Raw genomic sequence first — 13,108 nt, forward strand, 5'->3', positions numbered from 1 at the left:
AATCGTTCATGTGTTGCAATAGAGAAGACACGTGGTGAAGATTCTCGTGGGATGCGACGGTCGTCTTCTTCGGATCAGAGACACTCAAGAAGCCTTGAACCTTTTCCGTGGCATCACTGATGGTGGACGAAGGCCTGGAAATATGTGTCGTCGACACCAACACCAATGCAAGCGCGGGACTTCAACGATTACCACGTACACATGGAGTGAGACGAGCTTGCTCATCTTCTCTTCAGTAACCTCCCTCCATGGATCCGTCCCTCTCGCTGTATGTTGGCTTTTCGAAAGTATGCATCCACGCATACTTATCTGTGTGGTTGCATATCTCTCTGACGACTCTGCGGTAAAAAACAACACGAAGACGCCGCCGCGCAGCACACCGGAGCGTTGGGTCAAAGTCCGCTCCGCGCCATCTTCGCGAAGAGAACTGCGCTCTTTCTGCTGCCAGCGCCAAATGCTCCCGCCCGAATGAAGTTAACACCTTCCAGATAAGAGCTGTTATTTTTAGAACGCACCGGATACGTTTAAATCGACGATAAAACGACCCGAGGAGAAGACGAAACTTACCAGCGGATAGCTGCTGATGTTCCGGGGAGATTTGACGCACTTTCGCCGTTCGTACTGAAGCCTGGCGAATCGAAGTCGTCTTCCGTGTCTGTGGTGCTACCATCATCCAGAGATTCCCGCTCATATTAATCGGAATCCATCGAAATTCGCCATTTCTGTGGAGCACATTATCCAGAGATTCCCGCTCATATTAATCGGAATCCGTCGAAATTTCTGTGGAGCACCCGCGAGCGGCATCGACGCGAAGTCTGAAACAACGAGCGCTCACCTATCCGACTGCGAACGAGCTTTAAAAATCTCCCCGCGGTGGAAAAAACAAACTCGCATACAAAACTGATAAAAAACATGTTATTTTATGCTTTGTATTACGTTAGCTGTCCAGAACCGCTCAGAGAATGCCAAAACTTGATCTTGAAGTCATCAATAACATACTATCGATGGGAATAGGTGCGGTCACGAAAGTGTTAACTGAGATATACGAGTTTATACATGCGGTTTAAAAAATTAAAGAAGTTACAAGAATTAAACGTGGTAACCAATATTCCAGTTGCGATTTCACATTTTCTCTTGGGAGGTTCTGCCGCTTTGTACAAAAGGACAAGGAAGAAATTGAAGTGTCTTGATCAGAGATCGATGGCATTGCCTTGGCCACAGTGCTACAACATCATGCCTTTTATCTGTTTTATATGTATATATGTATCGTAACTATTCTTCCCGTAACAATATGAAGGTATGAAGTTGGTTGGGCCATGTGATCTGTTAGAGTGACAGAATGTTGCCAGGGGATGGAAAGTGCTGTTGGGAGCTGCAGGGACTAGGTGGCATGATGAAATTCAGAACACATGCGGTAGTGTCAGCAGGTGATTGACAGCGCTAATTAAACATCAACGGAAGAAGCCTTCGTCCTGCAGGTTATACATAAAAATATGATGATTAAGATGGGGCTTGCACACGGATTCTAGAACACACTCAAACATTGCCGGTTGGCTTTCTTTGCAGGGAAGAGACAGAGGAGAAAGAACTCGCCGCCCGCATACTGACGCAAGGTGCTACTTGAGAGTGATTATTCCTAGGTACACCCAGTCAATAGTCGATGCCACCCCTGCCGCCCGAGGAACAAGCCGCGTTTTGTCGAGTCATCGCAGGCTTTGCCACCGTTCAGCCCGGCCCACTTAGCATCTTGCCATTGTTGCTCACTCGTTTCTCGCCACTAGTGAACCTGCCTAGGCTACTCACCAAAAGAAGGGCATGCTGCGCTTTGCCAACAGGCCTGCCGACATGACACCGCTACGTTATCAACGTGTTGCCATGGTTTTGCCAATGTGATGCGATGCGATGCTGTACCGACACGTGTGCACCGTTGCCGATGTGATGGCGACGAGTGTCTAGGGTATTGCTTCGTAAGAGGAAACTTTGCCTCGGACATAGCATTGTTTCTTGCATTAGTTTTCAATGAGAAATGGAGAGATGATTTTTTTTTTGTAGGAAAGTTTCGTGCATAATTCCATGTAGCAGGAAGTTAAATTCAAATTGCCAGTGGAAGCGAAGTTCTTGCCGTTGGCTTTTTAGACGATAATGTTGCTAAATATTTCTACTGGTACATTTAGCAATTCACCAAATAGCAAGCTGTTAATCACTTGTATGATATATAGCATTGTGTCTTTTAAGCTATGACGTGTCTTTTAACAGAGGGCCTAAATTGTAGCTCATTTACAGCTTTTTGTGTTCTTAACAAGCGTGCGTAAACAAAATTCAATGAAATACAGCAAATCGCACAAAAAAAAGAGAAAGAAAACTGACCTGCTAGATTGCAACTCACGTTAGTTACATGATTAACCGTGTTCATTAAAGAGCTCTACCGATGCAGCATTTAAGCAATGAAAGACATATCGCGCAGTGAGGTGTAAGAATCTTGCCCACTTGAAATGCTCCTTCAAGTGCAGCGTATAGGATTTTGACGCCGAGTTTCAATGCCAGGAGAGTGTATTTATTGTTGTTCATTGAGAAAGTATTGTTTGAAATTTTTTTTTAATATTTCGGTTTTTCAGGCAGCTCTTTTAGAGAATTAAGGGCTTTAGTGAATGTCTTGCATCCAGGGGAATTTACGTCTTTTATAAATGAAATATTCTTTTATCATAAGCAATTTCTCTGTTTATACATATGCAGGAGAAGGTGAACGAGTGAACGTTTCCTCTTAAGAAGCACCGTTTTACGGAGGAGCTGGTTTTCTGACGTTTTCTGACATTTTCTGTCGTCACAGTGCTGCGTTTACGTCAGGCGCCTCGGGAGTTCATTGACACGCTGGTCTTATTCTGGTGGTGCTGCTACCGTGCTAAAGCAGGTTTTGCAGCGATTACTACACACACATGTGATTCACCTGTTGTGACTATTGCGTTTGTTGTCTTTTTTTTTTCTTTTTATTCTCCTAGTGAAATGCAGTATAGCTTACACAAGTGAACAAAAACCGATGTGGAGCTTTGATGGCGTAGGCAGTCTGCTTTAGTGCGTACGTCAGCATTCTTTGGAGTCTCGTGTCTCTGCGCAAAGGCTGTAGGATACTCAAACGTCAGCAACTGCTTGGCGTGCCAAATCAACCTGCGACAAGTTTTGTTGCTTGAGATTAGATATTTTCTGGATTACATGTACTAATGTGTACGAGAGGGCGTGAAGCATGAAATTTAATTATAATTTTGGCAGCTTGGGAATTGCTACGTCCGTAATGAGCAGTCATGCAGTGAATTACACTGCGGTGAAGTCTGCCTTGTGTGCTGTCCATTTATACTTTTTCATTAAGAAAAATAAATAATGTGCGTGTGTGAATGCTATGTCAGTGTAAATGTTTTTTTTTTCAGCCCATTGAGTTGTCATTGAATCCTCTGGCAACTGACCAAATCAAGAATTTGCTCAGTCTTTTTTTTTTTCGGGAATTTAAGAGAGGCTCTTCGATCAGATTTTTTATTTGGTTTTCAGAGGATATTTTAAATGGTTTTTGATAAAGTCACTTTAATACACACAAACATGAATATGTCCCAGCACTAAAAAAATAATTCTAACTCGAAAAACAACAAGGAATTCAGCCGGAGATTCATGTTCTTGAGCAGCTGTTTTTACTATTGATAAAGGCATGCAAAGCTTGGAGGGAAATGAGACAGACCAACATGAACAAAGCGTTGTTCATCAGTATCACTCGTTAGGCTAATGTGCAACTAACTAGTATGGCACTTCCATCTACTGCGTGTAACAGCCAACAGGCATGGGCACAATTTCAGTGAGGCACAATTGCATTTCTAGTTAAATAAGATAATTTGCTATTGGTTTTGTAGGACAGATTTTATTGTAGTTAAAAAAGGCAGCAACACATATAGACGAGCAATGATATGAATTTTTAAGCATATAAACGTTCCGATTGAGTAGACATTGCTTGGCTCGTCCGCATTTTGTTCAGAGGGAGCATTTTAGTTTTGCTAACAACTGTGCTCTGCGACAACTGACTTTACTTGTTTCTTGTAAGCTGTTCTGTGCATGAAGATGGCCAATAAAGATTTCTTAGCAAGACGTTTATAGTTATGTGCAGGTATTACTAATTGGAGGCAGAGGGCAGACGCCACTTAGAAGTTCGTATCTGAGAGTGAAGCAATATGTAAACATAACCACGTCTACTAATGCCATAAAGTTATAGCTTCACAAGTCTCCGTTTTTAGTTGTTACGTAATGCCTCGTTGACAGAAATGTCGATATTTCGCCAATATGGCAGTGTCAAACATCGGGAAAACAATCTTTGAAACTGCAAAATTGCACTCGTTTATCCATGCATTCGAACACTAGATGCAAACACATCTAGTGTGCCGACGTGTTCATGTCTGCACACTAGATAGCACCAGATGGCGTAGTAAAGAATAAAAGTTTTGTTTTTTGATAAGCCAGCTGTAGATGAGGAACGTCACCATAACGTAGAAGTTATGTGACCACCGTATGAAATAAATAATATATTGTAGAGTGTATTACAAGTCCCAGGCTGGATTAGAATCCCAAATAAGTTGGGGTAGCTGTTTGGTCGCTCCATAAGCAAGCAACTGAAACAGTCAGAGAACATTGAGTAGAGAGATGCTAAGCCATGAATCAAACCCGTGAAGTGTTTGCAATGGCAGACATACTAGGTCACACTGTTATTGTCTAATGACATTCTGAAAAAGGCATGGAAATGCTTTAAAAAGCTTGTGTGGGACTATAAGGCGTGTTTCAAGATGAAAGTTCTACTGTATGTGTTGGCTTCCTAGATTGCTTCAAATGCACTGCGTGTGCCATTCATTGTGATGACAAAGCAAAATTCAACCACCCTACATTTGCACCTTCACCGCCATGACCTGTGAAATCATGGGAGTTCAAATTACATTTGCACAATTGTTCATAGCTGCAGAATTTAAAAGTTCACTTCTGGCCAATCAATTCCACTATTATGCCAGTCAAAATAGTCTGCAATTGAATGAGCCAAATGGCACTTGTTAAGCTTTTCTTACGTAGCATGCCACCAACACACATAATGGCATATATTCACGTTATAATCTATGTTAATTTGCCAACTGATAACTTCATGCACTGTTCGTAACTGCACATTCTGGGTACACATATCCAAATGCCAAGTCTTTGAGGGTTGGTGATCTTTGTACAGCGTAGTTAGCATTTCCTTGTGTGGGCATTTTTAGAGCTGTAGGTGAACAACTTGTGCAGCCTGTTTATTGTACGTTCATTATTTATGTCTTTGCGTTGCATTTTTTCACGTGCGTTGTAGGGCCCTAGGTGTTGTTTAGCCTTGTCTTGGTGCGTGTGTAGATTTTATACGTGGTAGCTCTTGATGTCGTGCCCACTTACGCTGCTCCAGTGTCACTGAAACATTTTTACTTTGGTTTGAAGCAGTAGCACCACCAGATAAGAAACGAAAGAACAAAAGGATCACTTAAATCTTCATGTTCGGTGTCATCAGTGACGATGCATGCTTTCATCTGTGATGGTAATAGGCTTAATGTACAGTTACGGTTGTGCCGCCAAATAATTGCAGCTTTACGCGCATAGTCTTGTGACGAGCAAAGAAGCTGCAATTTAAGATTACAGTGTTGCAATGACAGGCGACACTTTGGGAAGTGCATTCACTCTTTTTAGAATCGCTAAGCTTTCTGCAGGGGATTCGTTAGACCATGTAACACATACCTGTTGGAACAAACGTGCTCATTACAATACAAAAAGTCGGCTAACGAACGCACAGTGAGAAGGAACTCGGCCAGGATAAATGTGATGACCTCGATAAGTTCTGCGTCTTGCTGGTTTGTTTTAGTGCAATGCCAACATTCTGGTATCAGTGTGACTGGCGCTATTAGGAATGCTATACCTGCAACCATACTATCAGGTAAACTAGTACTCTTGACACAGTTACTGCTGCACTTTAGTAAAACTTGTTGTTGGGCTAGTTGGTGCATGTTACAAGAAAATTCGACGACGCACACCACTGAGGAAAGTAGGCAAAAGGAAAGAGCGTCAACTCGCAACTAATTTTATTCTTACAAATCCACCGCAATATATACACCATGCCACACATGCGCAATAACACACCATGCGTCCCATCCAACAATCGCCCACTCTCAATGCACGTGCTAGTTTAGAAACCTGTCAAAAAAATCACTGCTGCACTGTTTGCGAGCACACCACTGATCTAAACGGGCAGCGAATGGCAACGTCTCGGCATGTTATTACCACTGTTGCCAGATGCCATTCTTTCGTGCATGGTGCGAATGACGTAACGTGACAGCTAGACAGCATGTGAAGCTGTGCTGAAATGTTTTAAACTGAAGGGAATGCGCAAGCGGTGTCGTTTCTGGACCGCAAGTTTTTCTCACGTCTGTTTTGAAACAAGTTTTGCGACTGACGCGTTCAAGGAATTGCGAACTGCAGCGAAACCTCGAAAATGTGACTTTAATGCGGGTGAGTGTTGGATCAGCTTGAAGGACGTATATATGCTTTATCAGCAGTGCACAAGTGTTGCTGACATGTCGTGAAACCTGTAAGACAACAGTGTTCTTTGCTGTTTCTACTGTACCACGAGATTGTCAGTGTTGCATTCATGCGTGACAGTCACTGGCTTTATGTCACAGACGAGTGACACAGTGTTCCTTAGGGCTACATGAACGATGGACATTTCCCACTGCTTCGCCCATGGTTGTATTTCGCACCAACAAGTGTGATACGCTTTCAACGCCAGAGCATCCAACCAGATCGAGAGAGGCGACTTGCCGCAGACATTGCAGTGCAGCTTACACCCGCTACTGCTGACGCATGTACTCAACATCGTTCCGTGAGATGAATCACGTAGGACTTTGTACATATACGTAAGGTCCCGACGTTGCACAGCCACCCGCGTAGCTTTCGCGAGCCTTGATCAAAGGTACGTCCTGCTTCGATGTGTGCGCTTTGCACTTGCCCATAGGTTGTATAAAGTATCCGGAGTGGCCAGTACTCCTTAGCCAATGCGTGCTTGCCTGCGGAGCAAGCTAGGTTGTTCGATGCCACGTTGCTTTCTGGCATTAGTCTCCAGATTTTGGTCTGCCCACGTGACCCTCCACTAGGAAACATATTCGTCGTCGATGCATGCACAATGGCCTCTCGCTTCGCCAGTAGGGAGTTGAGCTAGCAAACATGTTTTTAGCGTAATATTGAAGAGAGCAGAACCTGCCCATTTTGCACAAAGTGTGTATGTGTGTGTATGTGTATGCTTGATGAGGCTTGTGTGAGGAAAAAAAAAAAAGAGTTTGTTAGGCCATGTTTTCTTTCCCCACTGCACTGTGGTTTCTGCCCAAGCAGCGGATATTTTGCGGCTGGCAGCTTATACAACTTAGTAACGTGCAAACAAATGAGCAGCTGCGCGCGGTTTGTCGTGTGAACGCTTTACACACTGCTGTTGTTTTTTTTTTCCCCCCGTTTTCCAAGAAATATATTTTTTTGCTGGAACAGTTATATATATATAGCTCTCGTTCTATAGAACTCTCATGGCTGATGTTCTGATGCTTTCCGACCATTCTCTGTTGTAAACTTTCTTTTTTTTTTGCATTGCACAGATCTGTACAGGAGCTGTGCCTGCTTGTAACATTGCTGCGACTTTGCTTTCCATTTGTTTAGGAAGTGTCAGTGGCAGCAGCAAAAATGTTCTGTAATTAAGGCCAAGGGGCTTATAGAGCTATTGACTTTTTCCTGTAAACACCTTTATCCACGTTTGAATAAAATGAGACTCGAAAAATAACAGTTGGTTTGTGTCTGTTTCTATACCCTGTAAGAAGATATCCTAAGGCGTGTATTATCTTCAGTAATTGCCATCTATCTTCCGTGCATTTCTATTCTTCATAGCTCTGCGCTTGGTACTTTGTTAAAAAAACGGCAGGAAGTGAAAGATGGAGGCTTGCGATGAAAAAATCCGTAAACAGGGGGTGGGTGCTCGAGCCGACGTTTCAAGTGGACTTGTCTTCTTCAAGGCTGGAACAGTCATAACGCCTGTGAGCTGAAAGAAAGCACAGCGGGCACAGATTTAAAGGAGGGAAATTCACGCAGGATAACGATTGCTTGGAGGCGATTGATAACGATTGCTTAAAATGTGGTGTGCTGTACCAACTGCTAAAGCCATTTTTTACAGTAATTTAAAACTGTTAATGCTGGAAACACCTTAACACACTTGTATGTATCAGTGCCGACGATGCACTACAGTGTACACACTAAAAGCAGTTTGACTCTGGAGTGTGTCTCTGTCCCCTAGCAATAATCATGACATACAAAATGCGAGGAAACTTCGAAAAACCTAAAAACTTAAGATTTGCAAATTCAAGATTTTCTTACACTTTTGGTTATAAATTGCCCCAAAAATTATTTGATCCAAATCGGATGATTATTTAGAATATCAAAAATCTAAAATTTTCATAGCCTTCCATTTTGTCCAAAAATGGTAAAAAAAATTTCATCGTGATGCGAGGAAGCCTCAAAACATGGAAAAATTCAAGATCTGCAAAGGTTATAGACTGACCATTTTGGCCAGAAATGGTGAGTCTTGCCATCTTGGCCAAAAGTGGTGAAAAAAATCAATTTTATCGAAACTCGAGGAAACTTAAAAAAATCGAAAAATTCAACAAGATTTCCAAAGGCCTCGCCTTTATCGTCAAGAAGCGCAGCAAAAGTTATTTTGAATACACAAACTTGGCAGGTCCGTTTTCGCCACGTCTCGCTCGTGGCTGCGTTCTCACGCGCGCCCATGAAATTCATTGCCGTACTGCTTATCTCGGCGATGACCCATCGCGTGCGACAGCTCACGCACCTTTCGAGTTTGAAATGACAGTCGGCACTCGAAAGAAATGATTGGAAATGCTGAGCAAATACAGGTTCATGGCGTTCGTAAAAGTTGCGCAATAATTAAATCTAAAATGCGGTGGTGTATATGTTCCGATTTAAATTTCTGACAGCGTGAATCGGACTGTTCTCGCAACTTAGTGTTCGCCTTCCTGTTGAGTTCACGCTGCACTGAAGATGCGGTGTCCGAGCGTAAGATCTGCGCGTGTCCTGAGCAAGAAACCGATGGATGCGATGCAAAAAAAAAATGCAATTTTCATGCATAGTTATTATTTCATGCATAGTTATTAGCGTTAAAAGCATCTTGTCGGTTAAGAAACTGACTGCTTAGTCAAACTTCGTTTGCTTTTATAGGATTTTTCAAAGGACCCCTGACACCAAAATTGAAACCTCAGGATGTTTGTGTTGTTTGATTGCCCTGTATACGTGGGCACTTTGACCGAGTATTAGTGGCGGATGTTATAGCTTTAAGCTATTTTTATTTGGTTACAAATTATGCGTGAGTGCTCATCTGGGTTGGCAGCACCTCGCGACATCGCCACTGGTATGACGTAGATCGAGGCCGCGGTTGTTCTGGCTGCTTAGGCCAAGTGAGTGAGTATGAACTTTATTCAGGTCCCGAGGAGAAAGAAAGCGGTGCTGGAGGCCCCGCCAATCAATCCGGCGGCTCCACCCAGGTCGGGGCCGGTAGGCAGAGTCCTTCGGCGACGGCCCGGGCCCTCTGGACAGGCTTAGGGGCTATACACGCGCTATCCGCACACCCGCTCCGCACGTGGCGGGACACCTGCCGCCCGCAAACGGAGGAGGAAAAACCGGTACCCCGTGTGCGACGATTGGCGGCGTTCCGGTTTTTCCTCCTCCTCTTGCGGGCGGCAGGTGTCCTGCCACGTGCGGAGCGGGTGTGTGGATAGCGCGTGTATAGTCCCTTAACGTACCGAAGCACCCACATTGTTCCATTCTTCACCGCGCGCGGGGCCCCGATTTGAAGACTGCGCTAGCTTTTTCAACGACACCAAAGCTTGAGTGCACGTGCACTTAGGCGCTCCCCCGCTGTAGGGCGCTAGTTTCCTATATGGTTTTAGGCGGGCATTTCGAAGTGAAGAATGAAATTCAAGTAATTGATACGGTTGATAACTTCAGAGAGTAAAATGATAAAACACGCGTTTCAAGAGTATTGCCGCCAGGGGCGTAGCGAGAAATTTTTTTCGGGGGGGGGGGTTCAACCATACTTTATGTATGTTCGTGCGTGCGTTTGTATGTGCGCGTGTATATATACGCAAGCAAAACTGAAAAAATTCGGGGGGGGGGGGGTTTGAACCCCCCCAGCCCCCCCCCCCTGGCTACGCCCCTGATTGCCGCGAAATATTTGGTGACAAGAGAACAGTATAGATATGGGTCTTCAATTAAACTGAAGGTCGTGCCACGGCTAGATAAAGAGGAAAAAGAGAGACTAGAAGAGAAGATAAGCAGGCGAGAAATTGAACTCGCGATAGAAGATGTGGCGGTAGGAAAGGCGCCGGGACCGGGTGAATTGGGAGCTTAATTTTATGAGACTTTCGCACCTGGAGTGTCCAAGATATTATATCATGTATTCGAGGAGCAGGGGCGTAGCCAGAAATTATTTTCGGGAGGGGGGGGGGGTTCAACCATACTTTATATATGTTCGTGCGTGCGTTTGTATGTGCGTGTGTATATATATGCAAGCAAAACTGAAAAATTTTGGGGGGTTTGAACCCCCCCGCCCCCCTGGCTACGCCCCTGTCGAGGAGGCATACAAGAAACAGCAACTGCCGCCGTCTTTTCGATCTTCCCACATGGTTTTAATTCCGAAAACAGAGGATCGAGAGAAGTTACTGTCGGTAAGCTCATATATAGGGTCTCACCAATTTTGATTACAAAGTGTTAATGAAGATTCTAGGGAAGAGATTACAAGCTGCGATCAAAGACTTGATTAGGCCACATCAAACATGTGGCATTAAAGGGCGTGCCATCTGCACAAACGCTCATGTAGCACGTATAGTGTCTGCTTTCCATAGCCGAGTCGCCATGGAAGGAATCAGATTTAGCGAAGGCCTTCGACAGAGTGTCGCACGAAGTGCTGTTTGTAATACTTTATCATCAGGGGCGTAGCCAGAAATTTTTCTTAGGGGGGGGGGGGCAACCATACTTTATGTATGTTCGTGCGTGCGTTTGTATGTGTGCGTGTGTATATATATACGCAAGCAAAATTGAAAAATTTCGGGGGGGGGGGGGCTGAACCCCCCCCCCCTTCGCTACGACCCTGTTAATCATGGTAACGTTGGTGATGTTATTAAGCAAGGTGGTAAAACGGCATATTAGGACTGTACGATACAGGTTATAATTAATAAAACCCTGAGTGAAAGAATCCCTGTTCAATCAAGGGCGTCCACTAAGCCCTCTACTTTTTGCATTATACCTTGAGCCCTTTTGCTTGGCTGTTGTCAATATCGAAAATATTAGAGGGTTCAGACTGCAAATGACCGAAGTGATAGTATTAGCCCACGCGGACGACATAGCTAGCTGTATTCTGTGATGATCGAGAAAGCGTCCAGGATGTTATTCGAGTCGATGATTTCTTACGCACAATCATACACATAGGCATAGGGGGGGGGGGGGGGCAAGGGGGCGAGAAGGGGGGCGCAAAGTCAGCCCTATACATTGTAGGGGGGGGGCGAGAAGAGGGGCGCAAAGGCAGCCGCATACATTGACATAATAGGGAGGGGGGCGCTGCGACGAACCTTCGCCCCCCCTGAAGGGGAACCCTGCGCGCGCTTATGGTCATACAGGTACGGCTGGCAAGTGCTCTGCCAGAATTCGTCATTTAGTGCTGCAAGTACGGTGGGAAAAGTGTGACTGGGCATACATGCGTGAGGTGGTTATGTCGTTTCGTGTATTACACGCACGGTTGTCTTGGACTATTTGTCTAAAATTACCCGGAAAAAATTGTATAAAGACTTAGTTGATGTAATGTTACCGGTACCAGTATACAGAGTTGTTAACATAGGAGGTCCAGGAAATGACGGGTTGAAGCGTGTTAAAAGGATGCGCGTTCCATCTACAGTTATATCGTGCCTTCCTTTAAATTTCATACTAATATCCTGCCAGTAAAAACATGGTTAGACCAGAAGACAGACACGAGAGAGAAGTCGAGACACAACAACCGCCGAGCTTAGAATAACAGAGAGCTGCGACAGTTGGCAGGTATTCATGTTAAAAAGACAGGGCGCGCAAACACGGATACAAGAGACAAGTGACGGCACCACAATCGCCTTGACTTCTCTCTTGTGTCCGTGCTCGCACGCCCAGTCTTTTATCACGAATACGTACCAACTAGCTCTAAACCACATATTCTAAACCACATATGGCACCGTGCTTCCCATTCAAGCATCGCGAGCAAGCCTTTCTCAATAAAAAACACTCGGATCGTGCGATTCGAGTGACGTTACCACTCACCTCCTTGAGGTTGCTGTTGGGCAGCGTACACACCCCAGTCTTGCCGGCATTTTGGATGTGTGGCTTTAAAGAGTTGCCCATCTGATTGCACGCGGAGGCGCGGCTTACCTTTACCTGCCCCTTGTGTTACAAGGCGATGGAATGCGATTAACACATGGCAAAATATAAACGCGCTCAGCTGCTTCGCATAGACTGCGATGCGTCGATGCGCTCCCCCAAAGGAGCGCCAGCGCCGCTCTGGCTTTGGATTGGCTGTCGCCAAAAATTTTCAGATCCCGAAGCCGAATAAAAGCCATATATTTATGCGTACACGTTGTCGACTTGCCCATTCTGGAAAAAAAGTTTTGTTTACCCGATTCGAAATCTTTCCGTGCGAAGCATTTCTCGTTTTTTTTTTTGTTTTTTTTTTCAGTGTGCATGCATGGCTATGCTGTGAAAAGCGGAGAAGTGAATGAAGACGCTACAAATCATAGAGTTTCTTACAAATTAACCAGTCAAACATGGAGGAACGTGCAGTCAAACTTACCAGGGGCTTCAAGCATGGAGGAAGGAAAACTAAGGAGAGGCCCTATCGTATTTCAATGCATTGCGAAAAGTGTGGCGGAAGTGACGTCAGATTTATGGGGCAAACAAACCGGTATGGGGCAAACAAAACAGCAGACGCCCCGCGGCGTGCCCTCCGCGGTGGTTA

The 13,108-nt window shown here is 44.7% G+C and overlaps 1 protein-coding gene and 1 long non-coding RNA gene across 2 annotated transcripts in view; one reads left to right on the forward strand and one right to left on the reverse strand.

The window, feature by feature from the left end:
• LOC119403408 (F-actin-monooxygenase MICAL3-like) overlaps positions 1 to 3,614 on the forward strand; it is a 152,537-nt gene extending 148,923 nt beyond the window's left edge. Inside the window, 1 exon segment of the mRNA XM_049418315.1 lies at positions 1,567 to 3,614. Coding sequence (XP_049274272.1) covers positions 1,567 to 1,624 — 58 coding nt within the window. The 3' untranslated portion in view covers positions 1,625 to 3,614.
• Positions 3,615 to 7,513: 3,899 nt separating this feature from the next.
• LOC119402246 (uncharacterized) lies at positions 7,514 to 12,639 on the reverse strand. Its single transcript, XR_005185696.2, has 2 exons — positions 12,418 to 12,639; positions 7,514 to 8,107 (listed from the first exon to the last, which is right to left on the reverse strand). It is a non-coding gene; the product is annotated as an uncharacterized LOC119402246 (long non-coding RNA).
• Between the last annotated feature and the right edge of the window lie 469 nt (positions 12,640 to 13,108).

Source organism: Rhipicephalus sanguineus, chromosome 8, assembly GCF_013339695.2.
Source record: "Rhipicephalus sanguineus isolate Rsan-2018 chromosome 8, BIME_Rsan_1.4, whole genome shotgun sequence".
NCBI classification, from domain to species: domain Eukaryota; kingdom Metazoa; phylum Arthropoda; class Arachnida; order Ixodida; family Ixodidae; genus Rhipicephalus; species Rhipicephalus sanguineus.